Source organism: Durio zibethinus, chromosome 26 (genome assembly GCF_047325235.1).
Source record: "Durio zibethinus cultivar Kanyao isolate XHJ-2024 chromosome 26, ASM4732523v1, whole genome shotgun sequence".
Classification (NCBI taxonomy): domain Eukaryota; kingdom Viridiplantae; phylum Streptophyta; class Magnoliopsida; order Malvales; family Malvaceae; genus Durio; species Durio zibethinus.
The window spans coordinates 13,385,615-13,407,225 of NC_143187.1; the positions used below are offsets into that span (position 1 = coordinate 13,385,615).

The 21,611-nt window shown below is 28.0% G+C and overlaps 2 protein-coding genes across 3 annotated transcripts; both read left to right on the forward strand.

The window, feature by feature from the left end:
- Nucleotides 1–9,044: 9,044 nt before the first annotated feature.
- LOC111275266 (putative MO25-like protein At5g47540) lies at nucleotides 9,045–13,506 on the forward strand. Of its 2 annotated transcripts, XM_022860477.2 has the most exons (11): nucleotides 9,045–9,413; nucleotides 9,719–9,880; nucleotides 10,033–10,151; nucleotides 10,591–10,665; nucleotides 10,969–11,062; nucleotides 11,403–11,462; nucleotides 11,814–11,882; nucleotides 12,267–12,365; nucleotides 12,787–12,831; nucleotides 12,941–13,043; nucleotides 13,134–13,506. In XM_022860477.2, the coding sequence occupies exons 1-11, from the start codon at nucleotides 9,294–9,296 to the stop codon at nucleotides 13,208–13,210; spliced, it is 1,023 nt and encodes a 340-aa protein (XP_022716212.1). In that variant the 5' UTR covers nucleotides 9,045–9,293; the 3' UTR covers nucleotides 13,211–13,506. The 2 variants fall into 2 exon arrangements, with proteins under 2 accessions (XP_022716212.1, XP_022716213.1); XM_022860478.2 differs by lacking the exon at nucleotides 9,719–9,880.
- Nucleotides 13,507–15,752: 2,246 nt separating this feature from the next.
- On the forward strand, nucleotides 15,753–18,654 carry LOC111274054 (inositol monophosphatase 3-like). The gene is made up of 12 exons (XM_022858710.2): nucleotides 15,753–15,900; nucleotides 16,096–16,151; nucleotides 16,275–16,325; nucleotides 16,677–16,757; nucleotides 16,884–16,987; nucleotides 17,063–17,147; nucleotides 17,251–17,305; nucleotides 17,400–17,443; nucleotides 17,654–17,722; nucleotides 17,801–17,901; nucleotides 17,979–18,035; nucleotides 18,330–18,654. The coding sequence occupies exons 1-12, from the start codon at nucleotides 15,888–15,890 to the stop codon at nucleotides 18,424–18,426; spliced, it is 813 nt and encodes a 270-aa protein (XP_022714445.1). The 5' UTR covers nucleotides 15,753–15,887; the 3' UTR covers nucleotides 18,427–18,654.
- The last annotated feature ends 2,957 nt before the right edge of the window (nucleotides 18,655–21,611 follow it).

Genomic DNA, 21,611 nt, shown 5'->3' on the forward strand with positions numbered 1-21,611 from the left:
TTGCGAATCTGAACCTATGAATGTTAAACTCAAATTATGAATCTTTGAGTTTCCATTACAAAATTTTTTCAATCACGATTTATAACTCCTTTGGACATGATTGTTAATGAGCAATTTATTTTTTAAAGTTGTGGTACCTCTATTTAAAGGAGCAATTTACTTTCCAAAAGTTGAGGTGCCTCTGTTTAGAGCAGCAATTTACTTTTCAAAAGTTGAAGTGCCTCTGTTTAGAGGAGCACTTTACATTTCAAAGTTATGGTGCCTCTATTTAGAGGAGCAATTTACTTTTCAAAAGTTAAGCCTCTGATTAGGAGAGCCATTTACTTTTCAAAAGTTGTTGAGCCTCTGATTAGAGGAGCCATTTATTTTCCAAAAGTTGTTGAGCCTCTGATTAGAGAAGCTTTAGTTATTTTAAAAGTCGTTGAGCCTCTGATTAGAGAAGCCATTTACTTTTCAAAGTTGTTGAGCCTCTAATTAGAGGAGCCATTCATTTTTTCAAAATCGTTGAACCTCTGATTACAGAAGCTATTTATTTTTCCAAAATCGTTGAGCCTCTGATTAGAGGAGCCTTGTTTATTTTTCAAAAGTTGTTGAGCCTCTGATTAGAAGAGCTTTGTTTATGTTTCTCAAAGTCGTTGAGCCTCTACTTAGAGGAGTTTTGATCAAAATTTTAACAAGCAAAAAAAAAAAAAAAAACAAAACAAAACAAAAAAAAATAAAAACAAAAAAGTGTCAAGTTAAGTCTTGAATGGGTGTCTACGTCTTTGTACAATTCTTGCTTCACAGAAAATGTGTAAAGAGGGGTAACTGTAAACACCCTATTTAGTCTGAACCCAAGCCCATTGGGCCTGATCCAATAGGATTTGGGTCTAAGCCCATTGGATCCGATTTAGGATCCAATTAGCTGGCCCCAATGTGTTTTTATTTTTATTTTCATTAATTAATATATATATTTTTTCTTTTTTCTTTTTATCTATTAATATTTTTATTATTTATCTATTTTTATTTTTTACTATTATTTATCTATTTCTTTTATTTATCTAATTATTTTTTTTGTTATCTATTAATATATTTATCTTTTTATTTTGATTAATTTTCGGTTAAGATTAAGATAAAAAAAACTAGAATGAATTTGGCTGTGATTTGAGAATTGACAAAGTTGGGATTGGATTCAAAAAAGTTGAAATTGATCAGAAACTCTTATGATCAATCCCTATAAATAGGTGCTGAAAGAACAGAAGAAAAGACACAGAAAAAAGGCAGACATAGAAAAAAAAATATAAGTTAAAAAATAGTTTTTGTGTGTTAGAATCCCAAGCTGAGTCTCTGACTGTTTTTTTTCCTCAAGTCGAGCTGAGCCGTTCCTAGGTTTTATTTTTTCGTTATTTATTATTATTATTATTATTAGATTAAATTTGTTTAATATTCTTTTATTTTTATCTTTGTTTTATTTTTATTTTTATTTTACTTTTCTTTATTTTTATTTTCACTTTTATTTTATTTTATTTTATTATTTTATTTTCTTTAAATAAAATCCAAAAAAACTATTTTTGGAGAAAAGTTGAAAGTATCAATTTTCCTTGAAAATAAGCTTTCCAAAAAATATTTTCAGAGAAAAGTTGAAAGTATAAATTTTTCTCGAAATTAAAGTTTCCAGAAAAATATTTTTGGAAAAAAGTTGAAAGTATCAATTTTCCTTAAAATTAAATTTTCAAAAAAGGTTTGTTTTGAGGAAAAGTTGAAAGTATCAATTTTTCTCGAAATTAAAATTTCTAAAAAATATTTAGGGAAAAGTTGAAGTATCAATTTTCTCTGCACAAAAGCAATCATTTTTTTCCTTTTCATTTTCTTTTTAAATAATCCGACGATGGAGCCTCTGCAAGTGAAACAATAGTTTTCTTGCATACTCTTGAGGTGAAGGGATTTTCTCAATTTTTTGCTAAAAGTATTAGAGTCAATTGAGAATAATTTCCAACAACTAATTATTTGGTAAATTTTTAAGGCTTATTGGATAATACAAAATTAAGTTGGTACCATCTTTTGATAGGCGTTATGAGAGTGTTATAACCTTCTTCACATGTAACCGAACTTTCGATCCCTGTTCTGGTTAGTAGACTTGAATCTATTCTTGTAAGGACCCTTAAACTTAGGTGTTCCTTGTAAGGATAGATTTCTTAGGTGACCAATTGCACCTAAATAAAAAAGATTGGTGGTGACTCCTTCAAGTCAATATCTAACGATAGATCCCTGGATCTAGACGTTATGACATTCGTCCTTCCAAGGTTTTCCACTGTTCCAATCCATTGTTGCTTCTATTTTTTCTCATATTTGGTTCATGGTTGAGACTATGTAGTAAATCATAAAACTTCATGAATAATGATAGGTTCAACCATTAATGCAATAATGTCTTATTTTAATAGTTGTAATGTCTAATAATCTTATTGATATTTGAACTTTTTTACCTTGTCTATAGATGGAGTTTGAAAAAGATTTCGAAAAGAGAAAAAAAATATCAACGTACATGGACTATAGAAAAAGATAATGATTTTCTTAAAATACTAGAGGAATGTGTCACAAAATGAACAAGGTTAGATTATGGATATTGTTTAATATGAAGAAAGATTTGGCTAAAAAATTTAAGAAAATGGCCTTAAAGTGAAACCACACATTGTTTCAAAATTAAAATTTTGGAGGGAAAAACTAATTGTGTTTGACATGTTGAATCAAAGTGGTTTTGGATGGAATGAAGATAAAAGGTGCATGGAAGTGTGTAATAAGGCTGATATAGCAGTTTTGAGTGCTTACTTGAAGGAAATCATTATTTTTTATTCTTTAAGTGTGTAGAAACTGATAAAAGAACTTTTATGAAAAATGATATTGAATTTGATAATTGATTTCATTAGGCACTAAAGTATTAGGCCATCTTTGTCCTTGATAGTATTTTTGTGAAGTTATATATTATGTTTAATAAAAATGAAATATATTCTGTTTCATTAGCCTTCATTTTAGGACTAGGATTATAGAAAATAAGCTACCACCTTAATTTAGTTTTATGTTGTGTTGATTGTTTAGTTTCATGTTCAATTTCATTAGTTTTTTATTTTGATTGTCTTTATTTATTATAAAGTCATAAGAGAGCAATGAATAAGTAAATAAAGAGTTCATCTACTTTGAAAGGTTAGGTTTTTTTTTTTTTTTTAAAAAAAAAGGGATCTCGCTACAACTACTGAAAAAGAAGCAGAAGCAATGGTAGATGTTGTAAAAGAGCTTGATTGTGAAGAAAATGGTGAAAGAAATTATGAAAGTGATGGTAGAGACCAAACAAAAAATTCTATGAATCAAAATATTTATATTGAAAAGAATGTCGAAAGCTCTTGTAAAAAGCATTCCAAAATTGGTGAAGCATTAGTTGATGGCTTGGTAAAGGCAATTCAAATCTTTAGCTCCTATTTCGCTAAGTCTAGTGAGAAACTTGATTGCATTGCTAAGAGGGTTAGACATGGAAAGCAAATTTATGATGATCAAAGAAATATTCCTGAAGCGATTGGGAAAATGGGTTTAAGTACTGAGAACATGATTGAAGTCGCCATGCTAATAATGGAAAAACCCCAAAATGTTCATCTATTTGGGGGGTTTAAAAAATGCGAAAGTAGCATTTTTCAATGTATACTTGTAAAGTGAAGATTTATTTTCATCCATAAGTTATAAACATAAGTTCTGTTGGTATTATTTTCATCCATGATTCTACTAACAAATTTATTTATTTTTTTTGGATTGTCACTATTGATGTTGCATTTGTTTCGAAAAATTGATCATGATTCTACTAGAAAACTTATATTTTTGGGATTGTTACTATTAATGTTGCATTTGTTTTAGGAAATTGATTTTGATTCTATTGGTAAATTTATTATTTCTAGTTTTTTGTATGTTATTTATCAAAAATATATATTATTATTATTATTGGCAACAAGGAGCCAAGCAAGTAATTTGTAAGTTAAACTTATTCAAACTTTGATATTTTTTAAACTATAAGTTATAAATTTTTTAATAATTTGTAATATAAAATAATATATAATTTTATTTGAATTTATATTTATTTATTATTTATTTGATGTATCTATTTGTTTATTATGAGTATTTTTTTTAAGTCAAAATTATTGAAGGAATTTATCAATTAGAAAGGTATTTTGGCAACTTTTAATTAATTGATAGATGATTTGTAAAAAAATTATTGAAAAATTACATCACCTGTGACTACATAAAAATCAAACTAGTATATAAAGTGTAATTTTGACCAATGAAAAATATCATCCTATTTTAATCTTAATTTTACACATAACAGACATGATAAATGGTTAAATAATATTCTATCTTGTTTTTAATCTTTGCACACATCATACATAAAATAGAATGATATAATTTAATCTAATTTTATATATAATATTATATTATCCTATCTTATTATAATTTTGTGCACTAAAAATAGCTTTAATGTATAATATTTTATAAGACATGAACATGTGAATGAATAGTTACTAAAAATCACTGAAGTTTGAAAATGTCAACAATGAGCTACGTGTGCTTATTCTCGAGTTTGGAAATGTGTCAACACTCAACGCTATGCACTTGCCATCAATATATGATAAATAGAATGATTTATATTTGATGCATTGATAGTGTATATATTCTATACACTATTAATCAACTAAATACTACCACCTTATTAATGAAAAATTTTAAAGATTTAGAAGCCCTCAAAGATAAATATCTCTAAATTTTATTGAAAGAAAAGTTAATTAACTTATATCATTTATTGTTGTGATTTGATGAACAAAAAAAAAAAAGCGACATAATATGGAATTCATTCTTTTTGTTTACAAGGGAGGAATATGCAGCAAAAGTTAAACAAAAATAAATGAGAAAGATATGGAATAAATTGAGAGATAAAAGAGATGATGAGATGGCTAGCTTGAGATCAGGATTGAAGAGATTTCTTGCATTGTTGGCTAGTTGTGAAAATTTACATTTAGGAATTTGATAATCTTTGATGCTTGCTTTTTAGGTAAGGTACAACAAAGGTTTAGTGCTTTTGTTCCTACATTAATGATTATCAAAGGTAGAACGTAATGGTTTTTCATCCAAGGTTGTTGAAGGTCAAATGTAATTGTCGAAGTGGTGGCTATTTGCGGTTGACATGAATCACTATGATAGTTAGGGTTTTTTAGATTAAATTGTTTAAATCAAAGTTAGGTTTCCTAGACCTATTCAAGGCTGAGCTACTCGTTCAAATCCAAAGGTCTGTCCAAATTTTAGTAAAGGTTGGACAAAAAATTAAAGCCTGTTGAACAGTTTCGAACATAATTTTTAAGCTCATTTGAATTTTGAATCGAGCCTTAGACAAAAAATTTAAAACCCCAGCTCAACCTAACCCGACCTGAATTCACATATATATATATTTATATATATATGTGAATTATATATAAATTAATTCACATATATATAAAAATCAAACATAAAAGTTATATATGTAAAAATTAAAAATAAAATTATTTTTAATTTTTATGTATATGTGAATTGAATATAATCTTATTAAACTTAATTTAATCACTTGTTTTTATTTTTTATTATATAAATTAAGTTTAATGGGTGGATTTGGGATTTATTTTTTTTTAATTTGTGTAAAATTTGAAAAATTTTTGAAACTTGAAATTTTGGGTTGGCCTAGGCCTGAACAAGTATATAAGCAATTAATAACAAGTATGAGCTCGGCTCAACCCATGAACGCCTCCGGTTTTCTCTTTATCTATTATTTTTAATTGTAATTATAATTGAATATTATTTTTATTCAACAATAATATTTACTTTTACAAAGTTTGAATTCTCGTTTAAAAGTTCATTGAAGTTCATAAATAGATTTGAGTCAAATTAATTTAAAAATTTTAAGTTATGATTAAGTTTTTACAAAAAGTAAAAAAATTAAATTACTTTTTCCTAACTAAACAATTAAAATCTATAAATATTTATTTTAAATATTTATTTTTGAGGGCTTTTAAATTTTTAAAATTTTTCATTAATAAAGTAGTAACATTTAGTTGATTAATAGTGTATGAATATACTGTCAATACATCAAATATAAACTGTAAATAAAAATTGAAGTGCAGGTTTCATGTTAAAACCAGAACTTGAAGACAGTTAAGAGGCTCTTTTGCAAGAAATGGGTGTTTTTTTTTTCCTTTTTTAATGGATTAAAAGAGAAAAAAGAAGCATGCAGAAGATGTTGGGGGTTGTGGCAGGGGCACGGCAGCATTGAATGAGTAGGGAATGCATGTGAATATGAAGGTGGAAAGGAAAGGTTTTCTTCTCTGCGTGCGGACTGCAGGATTGCAATTGCAAGGTGGAAAGCACAGTCCATCCAAATGTAAAGTTTGTTGCCTTATCAATCATCCTAAGGTTGCTGCTTTCATTTTTTTTTCTTTTCTAATTTTGAGGAAGACATGATTTTGATTAATTAAAAAAAATTAAGTATATATTTGTTTGATAATTAAGTATGATTAATTGGATTGAAACACTGCTTTTGGTACAAGTGAGGCCAAATGAGAAAAGAAAATTTATAAACGTTGGAGATCAAACCTAATCTTAATGGAATTCAATTAGAGGTGGATGAACTTTGAGTTAAATTCCAAATTTAGATAAATTCAATTAATCAAGAGAAAAAAATTTATTCACATGTAAAACATATTTTGATATATAGTTCTTGAAAAATCAACTTAACCATTAGAAAAATGTTAGTAAATTTTATCATTGGTCTTTAAATTTCAAAATCTCATTTGAGTAATTAAATTTTAATTTGTATTAATAAAACCTTTGAATTTTATTAATTATATTAATGCTCCATTTATTTCATAAAAAATTATTTTTGAAAATTTTTTTTTTGCATTTTCAAATGTTTGTTTGACAGAAAATTAACTGGTCAACAAAAAATAACTTATTGATCAACTGAAAATGAGACAGTTTTTCTTAAATTGTCTTCCCTTTTTAAAAAAAAAAAAATTTTTTTCAAAAAAGAATTGTTTATGAGTAAAACTCCTTATTAATGTATTCAAGTATAATTGTATTGAAATTGGACTTTATACATGATTTTTTAAAACTCAAATTTAATTTAACTCAACGTAAAATATTATTATATTAATAAATAATATTTTTATTTAGTTTTACTTAAAAAATTAAAATATTAATATTAAAAGTTTTTTAATATTTTAATATTTAATATTTTTATAATTTCACTCAAATAAGACTTTAAACATAATATTTTAAACTTGAATTTGATTTGATTCGACTTAAAATATTATTATATTAATAAAAACATTTTATTTAATTTTAATTAAAAATTAAAATAATAACATTTAAAGTCTTTTGATATTTCAATTTCAATTATTTTTAATTTTGTATATTATTAAACATATTTCAATAATATAGTATTATATTATTGTTTAATAACAAATAATAACATATATAATAATATTATTATTTTAATAATTAATGTTAAACAATATAATAGTATTATTTTCTTAATATGAATATTTTTGATAGTTTGTTATTATTTTTTAGTTTAAAATATATAATTTTATATTTTCATTTATTAAGGTATTTATATTACTATTTTAACAATAAATATAAATAAAAAAGATTTTTGTTATGATTTAATAATAGATACATTCAATGTAAAATATAACTATTTTAATAGTATAAATATTTTAATAATAAATAGTACTATTTTAATATTAATAAAAATAATATTTTAAGAATAATAATACTATTTTAAATATTTTAAAATATTAATATAAAGAATAATAAATAGTTTTATTTTAAGTATTTTTTATATTAATATAATATTTTAATATTAAATATTATTGTCAAAATATAATTATTTTAAAGATTAATAATTTTAATAATAATAATTTCAATATAATTTAATAATAAATATTTTTTAATTTTTTAATAGTTATATTAATATTATTTGAAAAAAAATAACCTATTCTTCAAAAAATAACCAAATAATAAAAAATGTTTTTCATTAGCTTATTCAAATAATAAAAAAATTTTACTTTTTCAAAACCTATAAATATTTTTTAAAAAACATTTTTAAAAAGTTAATTTCTACGAAGTATATGGGACCTAAATCTGATAACTTCAATCAATTTCATCCAAAAATTTAACAGTAGATGTTGGGGCAATTTACATGGTAATTATGTCATTTTTTATTAATTTTTTTGGATAAAATTTGCTAAAGTGATTATACTTTGATATAGTTAACATTGGAAGAAAAAAAGGTAATAAAATTCTTTAATGTTATAGAATAAATTAAAATTTAATGATATAAAACACTAAAAATTCAAGGAATAATGGTGAAATGTTTGGAATCAGCAATAAAATATTATTAAGCATGACCAACATCATTATCTTTGAAAGAAACTTGATGATGAGATAAAACTTAAAGTTTATTGTTTAACTTAAGGATTGACTTTATATATAAATAAAATGATAATAATCTGTATTTTTTAATAAAATTATTGGGAGAAATTAATTATTTTGTATAATTCCAATCTTTTATGTTTGTCAAAATTGTAGATTACTTTTATTTTTCCACCAATTTTTTAATAGAAAATTAAATAGCTGATTTGATGACCTATCCGGAACAACAAAATCCTTATCCAATTATCTTTTGCTGTGAAATACAAATTAATTTTGTTTGGAATTTCAATCGAGTCTTTCCACAGAAAAAACCTTTCCACCTAGAAGTACAAGACCTTAAGCTAAATCACCGAATACCCCCAAATTTAACTCAATTAGCCTACGTGTCGATATGTTATTAGTCCTACATGATCTCTGACGTCGTCTAATATATGTCAACTCGCAGGAGAACAAAACTAAGACGAACTCGAAACCCAGCATGTAGGATAAAGAACAGTAACCACCAACAGTTGAGTACCTAAAGTTGAGCAGAGCCGTACTTTATATAAACCTGCGCGTAAAAAATGCCAAACACCAAAGCTCATCCTTCTGAAAACAATTAACGCCGGTGAAACCTAAAAGGTAAAACTCTAAGAAAGCTGTGAGAAATTGGAAGGGGATTTTTTTTTTTTTGAAAGAATAGGACTTTGTATAAAGAAGCCAAGCGGTGCGGCGAGTAGAACCGTCGCACGGAGGCTGTCGCAACTGCTGTATCTGATCCCACAACCACAGCAAACCTACACCACAAATCATCGTCTACAAATCACACATCATCTACGAAGATGAAGGGACTTTTCAAATCCAAGCCGCGAACTCCCGTTGATATTGTACGGCAAACGCGTAATCTCCTCATCTACGCCGATAACTGCACCGATAGTCGTGAATCCAAGCGGGAAGAGAAGGTCCGCTTATTAAAAACATGACACATGACATTAATTATATGGATTTTTTTTCTTTGTTGATCTGGATTTTTTTCCGGTTTTTTTTTTTGGAATCTAACTTCTTTGGAATTTTGGCTCCGATAAGGATTCAATTGACGAGAGCATGGGATTTTAATTATTATGGGGAATTAAATATTTAGTAGCAATTTTTTTCAAGTGGCTAATGTTTGGTATTGATTTTATAGAGCTTGAGCTGCTATTTGATTTATTGAAAGGAGTATATGTTCAGTGTCTAATCCATATATTTGATCGTAATTTTGATACAGACGGCAGAGTTATGTAAGAATATAAGGGAGTTAAAGGTTATTCTTTATGGAAATAGTGAATCTGAGCCAGTCTCAGAAGCTTGTGCACAACTGACTCAGGAATTCTTCAGGGAGAACACACTACGGCTCATGATCACTTGTCTTCCTAAATTGAACTTAGAGGTATCCAATTGACTATAATTTCAGATGGCTTAACTTACTAGACAATGTTCATATATGCAAATTTTCCTTAGCATGTGTTATTGTTGTGGCAGCACTGTAAGTTTATACAATTGTTGCTTCTACGATAATTTGACAAGTATCTTCCTTTGCAGGCGAGGAAAGATGCAACTCAAGTTGTTGCAAATTTGCAAAGGCAACAAGTGCAGTCGCGGTTGATTGCTTCTGATTACTTGGAGGCGAATGTAGATCTTATGGATATTTTAATAGCAGGGTAAGTTGCAATCGGAAAAGGTATATCAGAAGTTATGATTACTGTTTTTTATTTTTCTTGTTGGATGTTTAAGATATATAATGATTGGTAGGTTGATTTTCCATGTGACTCTATTAGCTCCTTGGATCTTTGTCTCTCTGTTGTCTAGTTTGGACAACTTAATGCTAGAGCTAAGATGATAAGTTACTGATAGTTTTCAGTATTCTGTTTTATTCTTTCAATTAAGCAAAAAAGAATGTGGAGGCATTTCTGTTACTGGATTCTACTAATTGATCAAATCGCATGTTCGCCAAACATTTGCCTTTATAATGGAGCTATAATCCTAATTTATGGATGATATCTGATTCATGCAATCTTCTGGTTAGACTGTCAAATTGAGCTTTATTTTGTATCCAGCATTTTATCACCATCTTCTGATTCTTAAATGTTGTTTATGCAGTTATGAGAACACAGACATGGCTTTACATTATGGTGCAATGTTGAGAGAATGCATACGACATCAGACTGTTGCAAGGTGAGCATAGTCGATCTATTTAATTTATACCTTCATGACTTGGGTTCTCATCCTTTTAGAGAATAAAAATGAATACCCGAAATCATTTTTAATTCATCTATCTAGTCAGCTAGTGTTTCTGTCATATTTGCACTCAAGATGCAATCTTGTCCATTATTTACCTTTGAAATCTTTTCTTTTTATAAGACAATTTTTTATTTGAAAGAGACGTATCTCCTAAAATTTTTAATAGAAAACTTTTAAAATAATTAAAGATTTTCTGATCTATTATTGACTATATGTCATGTTTTGTTTGATTTACAGGTATGTTTTGGAGTCACAGCACATGAAGAAATTTTTTGACTATATACAACTTCCAAATTTCGACGTTGCTGCTGATGCTGCTGCAACTTTTAAGGTTGACTACTGCTGATCTATCTATGTTAAAATGATCTTTTTCTTTTTTTGCTCTTGTTTACTTTGTCTCTTACTGTTGCACTGCTGAATCTGCATTTGTCATTGGAATCTAGTTTCAGAACAACCTGTTGTTTGCTGTATTTTTGAAGTAGGGACTTGATTTGCTTTTCAATTTTATGTTGTCAAAATAAAGTTACTCTTCAATTTCAGCAAATCAAACAAAGTTGTTTTATGTTGAGTCATCATCTCATGAACTTCCTCATCTGCCTCCCTTCTTTCGTTAAGGGTTTTGAGTTATGTGCCTGACTGCTGATGTCATGTAATATCTTGTTTTCTTACAGGAGCTCTTGACAAGGCATAAGTCCACTGTAGCTGAATTTCTTTCCAAGAACTATGACTGGGTAAGTCTTGCTTCTCCATTACTGTCATCCTTTAAATTGGGAAGTTTTTATGTTAAATATGATCAGGGTGCTTAAATAATCATGTCAGCTCATAATTATTAATGTCTCTCTCTCTCTCTCTCTCTCTCTCTCTCTCTCCCCCGTTACTGTCAGCCTGTAAATTGTTTCCATTAGGATCATTTTATTTGCTCTTTTATATTTGACTAGATATTTTTATCACACAGTTGTAAATTGTAATGATGCTACAAATAACTACATTAATAGTCTCTGCATTTCTTCTTCATACTTTTTTTGTGTTGAAAGTTTTCATTAATTAGAGCTCAATGAACTTAACCATGTCTGCTGTTTCAGTTTTTTGCAGAATATAACTCAAAGTTGCTGGAATCTAGCAACTACATTACCAGAAGGCAAGCTGTCAAGGTATGACCCTTACAAAAGAAACAGCAAGTATTGTAGTGATTCTTTTTCAATAAAAACACAAGCTTGGTGCTTTTAAACATGCTTGACTTCACATCAGTATTTTTACTTTTCGGTTGCTGATTTCAAACTGAAAATAGGAGTTTTGAGAAGTATGATGAGTGGAAAGATTGTATTACCATTCTGGGATGTTCAATAGTGCTGCTTAAGATTTGACAACACAATCCAATTGAAGTTCCTTCTTTAAACTGTCAAAATCACAGCAGCATGATGGCTGGTTTATTTTAAAGTTTTTAAATAAGATGCGGCAGACGCAATTGCAGTTCTAGTTTTCATTGCTAAGGAGACCTTTTTTATTTTTAATCTTTTCTCTTCTTAATGTTATAGTTATTGGGGGATATTTTGTTGGACCGCTCAAACTCAGCTGTCATGACCAGATATGTGAGCTCAAGGGATAATTTAAGGATTCTTATGAATCTTCTAAGGGTATGACACTTCCCCAAATTTCTTGATTTCATGTTTTGGTAATCCCACATTATTTTTGAATGATCAAATTTTCTAGGAGTTTGATGTCTTGGTGTTATTTTATTCTAACAACACACTCTATCCAACTTAGTGTATTGCATATCTTACATGAAGATTTAAACATGAAATAGCTCTCAAAATGGTTCGCTACCGACTACCATAAAAATCTTCAGGCGTAAGTTAGCAAATAGTATTCTTTGTTTAGTTTATGGTGTTAAATGTTAAGTATAATACTGGCCTATAGCTATGATCATGCCAGTAGCTGCAACTACTGAGATTTTCTATGTTTAAGTACTAAAGACGAACTACAATCTCTTTAAATTTGGTGTTATTATATGGAATAAACTTCCAAGTGCTAAATTGTGAATTCCTTTATTTGCAGGAATCAAGCAAGAGCATCCAAATAGAAGCTTTTCATGTTTTCAAGGTGTCATGTTAATTTATTCTTCCCTTGGGAACACTTTAGTTTGTAATTTGAAACATTAAATTGCTCGTCATTTTCTTTGGTTATTTACATTTTGTATATGTTTCTACAGTTGTTTGCTGCGAACCAGAATAAGCCTCCTGACATTGTTAGTATACTCATTGCAAATAAAAGCAAGCTTCTACGTTTGTTTGCAGATTTCAAGACTGATAGAGGTAGAAAAGAGAAACACATGTAACAATTTTTCCTTGTAAGTTTCTAGGCTTGGCACTTTATTTATAGTTTCCTGCTTTCATGTCTTGCAGAGGACGAACAGTTTGAGGCAGACAAGGCTCAAGTTGTGAAAGAAATAGTTGCCCTTGAGCCTAGAGACCGGCCATAGTGAGCTCTAGTGTACTGTAATCTCGTTTTATTTTATTTTTTTTAATGTTATTAACACAAATTGAACGTGAATCATATAGCGTTGTCGTAGTCCTTTGTAATATGGAAAAAGGATAATCTTTTCTGTTCTTCCTTAGAATCTTAGTTTATGGTTATATGTAATATCCAATGTTTGGGATGAATTCCAGCATAAACGTCTGTGGGCAGAAAAGACGGGTCTGGTTTTCTGGCTGAGGGTCAGGTACGGTGAAGATATAATAATTCTCTGGTATGAATTTGTTGAGATATTTGATTCAACTCTTTACAGTTTGTTAGAAAATTTTAAAATAATGTATGAAAAATAATCTTATATTGAAAAAAGAACAAATAAGACAATTATTTAAATTAAGAGGAATAGAATTTCGTTACAGTTGGACTTTAAGTGGCTAATGATCATGAGCTTGGATTATCAAACTTGGTTGGTTAGGCATTAGTTAAATAATTAATATATATTAATATTTAATTAATGACACTTAGCACTTCATACTTGGTACTTGTAATAAATAAAATATATTTGTTTAAAGTTTAATAAATAAAATATTATTTTATTCTAATTTAATTTAAAGTTTAATTAAATATTTAATCAATTAAGTCTCTTTAAAAACAAACAAATAGATAAAAATAGATAGTTAAATTTGCATAAAATAGATAAATAAGTATGTTTAAATTGATACTTATGATTTCTAAAAAGGCAGGCAGACAATTATGTTTGTAGTATAAAGGAATACTTAATTGTTTATATAAACTTTTCTGATTTTTGGGAAGAACATAGAAAATGATTTTTTGAACTTTTTCATTTTTTATTCAATAAACTTCAAATTTCCTTTTATAAAATTTTGCTGAAAAATTTTTTATAGAAATGTGATGATTTTGTAACATGTCGGTAATACTTAATGGATTGATTTCATTAGTACAAAAAATAATTAATTATTGGGTTTCATTATATTATCAAGATTTATTATTTATAATTCTTTTGTACACTTATTAAATAAATAATACTGTAGAAGAAATTACTGTTACACGTTTTAGGACATTTTATTAAAATTCCAAAAATATCAGATTTATAAGAAGTAGAAATTTCAGTTTTTCAAACTTTTTGTTCCAACATATTTGTGGTTTCTAGCTGTTACGTCTTCTGAATTTGACGGTACTTCCCGGTAATTAATAATTAAAGGTTACAGCATTGTGTTATTTAATGTTTATACTTTAATGCAAGTGTAAAGAGGTTTACGCATGTTCAACATTTTTCTTTGAAGTGTCGAATGAAATTTTCTGAATGTAAGGACTGTTCTTTCAAAACCGAGGTAGTATATTATTTTTCACTAAATAAATTTCCATCTCTATGTTGATCCTATTATTTAGAGGCTACGTGGTTCATTGGTGTTAGAGGTGGTAAGTCTGTGAGTTGCATTATTTTCCATTCTTGTGGAAACCCTATATATGTTTACCTAAATCAAAACAAACTTGTTTATCAATTATTAGCAAGATCTACTGTAAAGGAATGCAATTGCAACTTTTGGTTATTGGTTGAAGAAGAAAGAGAGATATTGGAGGTGAGCCTTGGAAACCTTTGGCCCTTTTGGTCACTCTTTGGCAAGCTTGAGAATGAGGCAGGCAGCAAAGGGAACAGAGGTCCTAGGAAGCTTCGCAAGATGGACAAATTCATTTACGTCCTAGAAGAGAAGAATTATTAAAAGCTCATTTTGCGTTGGTGGGTGGAGGAGACTAATTCTGTCATGGATTTGGGCTTTCACAATCATGTCATGTGAAATTCTGATGTGAAACTTTGGCATCCGGACACGAGCCAGAACAGAGGAGGAGAGGGAGATCAAGTGAGTTACGGCAGCCCGTGCATTGGGTGATTGGCACATTGGCATATTCCATGGATCTCCTTATGAAAAGACTAGAATAAGCTCCATTATTCAAAATTGCTACACCAGATGCCTTTCCAATTGCATTCACTAATTCCCTTGGAATCTATTTATTAGAAAACTCTAGGCCACTTCTTATCTTGAAATGCATAGTTATGTTGCCAATTTGCACATTTTGGGGTAGCTTTTTAAGCAAAATGAGGAGAATCCTTTGTGCTTTACTTTCTCCATGTACCCATCCCACCTAAGCAGATTAGCACTATCTACGTAATTCTTTCTATTCCTAAAGAACTATAAAACAAAAAAAAAAAAAAAAACCATTCTTGTAATTAATATGGTAAGTGAATATGCCATACTTTTTTTTTTACTAAAAATATACTCCTATATTACTAGTAATTAAAAAAAAACACTAAAATAACACCAAAACGTCACCGCTGAGACAGAAACAAAACAGATCAGATCTCAACTGCAAATTTTTGTGCTTTGTAAATCCCCCAAAATTAGAAAGGAATGTTTAAGTGGACGGCATTTGTAACGGGGACGAGTTATGGAAAAATAAAAAATAAAAAGAAAGAAAAGAGAATATGAGGAAATTCAGAGGCATTTATTTCCCGTAAAATTGTGTATATAAGCTCTACACAAGGGCCTCTCTTTCTTTGTTGCTTTGCTTCTTCTTCACGTGATACGTGAAAAGCTCTTCAGCCAATTTACCCAACCACCAAAATCCATCGCCAATAAATATTTCTTACGCTTTCCAACTTATTTAACATGGCTGACAACGGTAGGAGTAGGACCCCCCTCCCCCCATTAATCTTTGTCTCTATTTTTCTTTACTTTATTATTATTATTATTACTATTATTATTATTATTATTATTATTATTCTTTAGATTTTTTTTGGTTGCTGTGGTTCATTTCCCGTGCGGGGTTTTGATTTCTTGTTTCTTTTATTTGTTTTGTAAATTCTGTGGATTTCAGGTTCTTTTGAAGAGTTCTTGACCACTGCAGTCGGTGCTGCTAAGAAAGCTGGCGAGGTTCATTCAAAATTCCTTCTTTTTCTTGTCTTCTTTCTTCGTTTATAATTTACTTCATCGATTTGTTCATTTTAAATTCTCTTACCGTGTTTTGTTTTTCTTTTTTCTTTGATGAATTTGTAGATAATCCGTAAAGGGTTTTACCAGACCAAGAATGTAGAGCATAAAGGCCAGGTCTTTCTATTCTCTCTCTCTCTCTCTCTCTCTCTCTTTAATGCTGATTAGACCACATTTTGAGTTTCAATTTTTTTCCATTTCTAGTTAGCTTGCCATGAAATCCATGTATGATGATAAGGGTGTTAAAGTCATCAATGTTGATGGATTACTGGGGTTCAACCAATGATTTCATTGGTCGATACCAGAGTCGCAGATGAAACTGTATTATCTAATATTTGTAGAAGCTGTTTGGGTTTATTTGATTTCTCAGTACATTTTCAAATTGGTTGTGGTTCATCTTTTAACTGTTACTTTCCTATTTAGAATTGAAAACGACTACTTACAATTTTCTATTTTATCTAAATTCAGGTGGATTTGATCACAGAGACTGATAAGGCTTGTGAAGATCTTGTGTTTGATTATCTCAAGCAGCATTTCCCCTCTCACAAGGTTAGCACTTTTTATCTAATTATCTACCATGCATCTATCAAAATTCAAGAATTGAACTTATGAATACAATCTAGGTTTGTCAGTAGTGAATCACTTTTTCTGATAAGTGTAATTGCTGTATTTTAGTTCATTGGTGAAGAAACTACTGCCGCATGTGGTACATCAGAGCTGACTGACGAGCCTACCTGGATAGTTGATCCTCTTGATGGAACAACTAATTTTGTGCATGGGTAATAGCTTTTCCTTGTCCTGTGTTTCATCTCATATGCTCAGTCATTTTCGTGTCTATTGTGGCAATCCTGTAGGTTCCCCTTGGTATGCGTCTCCATTGGTCTTACAATAGGAAAGGTTCCTACAGTTGGTGTTGTTTACAATCCAATAATGGATGAGGTGAGAATTGCTATTTAAGTCATTGAAGGTTCTGGAATCTCGAGTTATGCCTTTATTTTTTTATCAAGTGTTAAATAATTATTGCTGGGTTTTTGACATGCAGCTCTTTACTGGTGTACTTGGAAAAGGTGCTTTTCTCAATAGAGCCCCTATAAGAGGTGAATCAAATGCTCTTGATAAAGGTTTCAAATTTCCTTTCAACTTTTAACTGAATCTCTAAAAGCTGTGTTATTGTGTTCTGAAATTTTGCAGTGTCATCTCAAACTGAACTTGTGAAGTCTCTCCTTGCAACAGAGGTTAATTATTTCAAACTTAATTATTGTTTCCTTTGTTGGGTGAAACTGAACTTAAAAATTTTGCCTCCAACTTCCAATTTGATTTTACAAAATATTATCATGGTATTGCTAGCAGGTGGTTAGCAAATAGTGTTAGACTAATTGGCACAATAAAGTTGTCCCTCTGCACAAGCATGTAAAAAGTTGATTAAATCTTGTCCTTTTGAGCAGGTTGGAACAAAACGAGATGAGCTAACTGTGGATGTTACTACAAATAGAATCAATAGCTTACTTTTCAAGGTAAAAGAAAAACGTTGCATGGATTCATTCTTTTGTTACTATGTGCCGAAATCAATACCCACTTCTTCTGGTTAACAGGTGAGATCACTTCGGATGAGCGGTTCTTGTGCATTGAACCTTTGCGGAATTGCATGTGGAAGGCTTGACCTGTTTTACGAACTTGGATATGGAGGTCCATGGTATGCCTTTAATCATTTCAATTTTTGATGAAGTTTGGTATTTGGTACATGATTGACACTGTCTGCTCTATGATCAGGGATGTGGCAGCTGGTGTTTTAATTGTTAAAGAAGCCGGAGGCCTTGTGTATGATCCGTAAGTAGCTAACATATATAGTTGACTATGCAATATGCACATTCTATTTTCTTCCAAATCTAATAGCGTAAGATGAGAAGTTAATAGCAAGTAGCAGCCTTCCACAACATACAATGTTAATTTTATGAATCTTTGTGTTAGAAATTGTGGCATGAACTTTTAAAAAATCAGAAATGTCATTAAATGATGTTGATTTTTTTTTCACTTATCTGATGTTTGGACCTACATGCAAAATCAGTTGAAGCCTGGAGGTTTATACTTATGTATCCACTGATGGTTTTTGTTTTGCATCAGGTTTGGTAAAGATTTTGACATTACAGTTCCAAAAGTTGCTGCTTCAAATCCACTCCTGAAAGATGCATTTGTTGAGGCTTTGCAGCAGTCGGAATGAGGCAACGGTGATATTCTATGAAAGCCACAAATTGTCTATACTTGATAAGATATTAGTTTGTTCTCGTTCTCACCATCTTCTTGTGTTTTGTTAAAGACTCTTTTTGGGAGATTGTTGAAAACATTATTCTTAGAATTGAAGTGGCACTGAGCGGTGCCAGATTATTTTGTACAATCCAATTGAGATTACAACTCGCAAGATTGGCAATCTAAATTTGCTTTTGTTGAATTGTTTTAGGTAACGTAGTAACAGTAGTTACTTTTTGTTGGGCTTTTTAACATGCAATCCCAGAAACTATTTTTGCATCTTTTCCAATATCTGCTGAGAATTATCGTTCAAGCATTATTTATAGCCTAAGTTGTTTTACAAAAAGATTTAAATACAAAAACCAAATGCGCACAGTAAATCTTTAGATGTTGTCTTCTATAAGAGAAATTTTGTTTTAGTAATTTATATAAAAAATAGATAGAGGCCCGTACATTATTGCGGATCAAATTTTTTTATTTTGTTATCTCTATTCATTGGATTTTTTTAAAAATATTTATATAATTAAAATATAAAAACGAAAGCAGAAAAAAAAAATGACATGTATATATCTTAATTGGTTTTTTTTTTTCATAAAATTTACTTAATAAAAAATAAATACAAAAAAGTCAAAAACAAAAAAAAAAGGGAAAAATAAAATTAAGAGTTCACAAAGGATGCTCACATTGAGTTTAAACTATTAATTTCTTAAATTAAAGTTAAATAACTTTATTAATAATAATACATATATATGTATAAAATTAAATAAATAATAAAATTTATATACTGTTATATATATATATATATATATATATTTCAAAATAGGTTAGGGTAGAACATCCTAAATATGCTTCTAACTTGAGCTCTTTTCTCTTTAAAAAAGTTGAGTTATCTCATGTCAATTCCGGTTTTAAAAAATCATCACTTATGAGATTTAAATGAATTGAAACTCTTTAAATACAAATTATTTTTTAGCATCTTTATCAATTGGCATATTTTCATTACAAAACTTATTTAATTAAAATAATATAAAAAACAAAAGAAAAAAAAAAACACAAATGAGGCATCACGTCGACACCTTTTATTGATTTTTTGATAAAATTACTTTAATAAAAATGACTAAAAAAAGGAAAAAAAAAAAAACTCATTGGATACTAAAAGGACATCTCAATTGAGTAAGGATCTATTGGATACAAATTATTTTATCATTATTATATATCAACTTATTTTGTTGCAAAATGTATTTAATAACAAAAAAAAAAATAAAGGGAAAGAAAAAAGTAAATTGGAATGCCACATGAACACAGACATGGGTTTTTTAGCAAAATTTATTTAAATTAAAAATAAAAACAACAAGGTTAAAAAAACATATTACCACGTTAACACCTTATATAAAAGTCAAACAAAAGTTTAAAAAGGTCAAATTTATATAATAGATGGATATATTATATCTTAATTATGGATAAGTAAAGCATTTTATTAAATTAAGATATTAAATAATATTTTATTAATATAATAAATATATAAATATAAAATCAAATAAAATAATTTAAAATATAATTTAATATATATAGTTAAGGTAAGATGGAACATCATAAACCTATCTCATATTCGACTTTGAATTTAAAGGAAAAAAATCTCAATTTGATCTCAAATAAAAAAATGCACCTATCCGATTTGGATGAATGAAACCTACCAGATACAAATTGTTTCGTTATTCATACCTCTATTGAAATTTTTTTAAAAAAATTTATATTTTGATTTTCGTGTTATTTAATAAAAAAATAAAAACAAAAAAAAGCAAAAAAAAAAAAAAGAAATAAATAACAAAAATAAAAAAATAAAAATAAAAACATGAAAGTTGAGTTGTTATGCAACATTAGCAATAATTAGCTTTTTCTATTTTTTTTTCTTTAAAAATTATCAAATTAAAAGATAAATTTTTTAATCAATAATATTAAATGAGCCCCACATTAAAAAAGTTAAAATATATAAATATTTTAAAAAAAGAAAAAGTAGATAGAAAAATGATAAAATAAAGATAAAATAAAGAAAATAACTTGACATGTGACATACCTTTAATATCAAATTGGCGAGACAAAAAAGAATTTAAAATCCAAAAATATTTATTAAATATATAAAAATAAAAAATAATAAAAAAACACGTGACATATCCTTATTATCAAGTCAATTTTATAAAAAAATAAATTTAAAGTCTTTAAAAAAGATAAAAAGAAAGAACAAAAAAAAAAAAAAGAGTGGTATAAATTGAAGCCCACCTTTAAAAAAATAAAATCTTTCAAAATTATTTATTAGATATAAAAAAATTTAGCAAAAAATAGGAAAGAAGAAAAAAAAGTAAAACAAAAAATGAAAATGACATATGAAAACCTTAATTGCCTTTTTAATTAATTTATCCAATAAAAAAATCAAAAACAAAAAAAATAGAAAATTGGAAAAGGTGAAAATGAAAAAAAATGAAAAAAGCATAAACTGAAAAAAAAAAAAAAGAAATAAAAATTTCACAGATGGTGTTATATTAACACTCCAAATTGAGTTTAAAATATTAATTTTTGAAATTAAGGTAAAAAATTTTTATTAATATAATATATATGTATAAAATTAAATAAATAATAAAATATATACTATTACATATACCTCAAAATAGGTTAGGACAAAACATCTAAACTACGCTTCCAACCTAAGCTCCTTTTTTCTTTGAAAAAACTTGACTCTTTCAAGTCAATCCCGATTTAAAAATTTTTTTCTCTTATCACATTGAGATGGATTGAAACTCGTTTGATATATATTATTTTTGCATCTTTATCAATTGACATATTTAATTACGAAATTTATCTAATTAAAAAATAAAAATGAAGGTGTAAAAAAAAAAATCAAAATTGAGCGCGACATCAATACCCTTATTATTTTTTTCTCATAAAATTACTTTAATAAAAAATTAAAAAAAATGAAAATGAAAAAAATAAAAAAATAAGAAAAAAAATTCATTGGGCTACTACGTGAATATATCTCAATTAAGTGGAATTTATGAGATAAGAATTATTTTGTCATTTTATTCATCGGCTCTTCATTACAAAATTTATTTAATTAAAAAATGAAATGATAAAAAGTAAATTGAGATGCCATGTAGACACCTACAT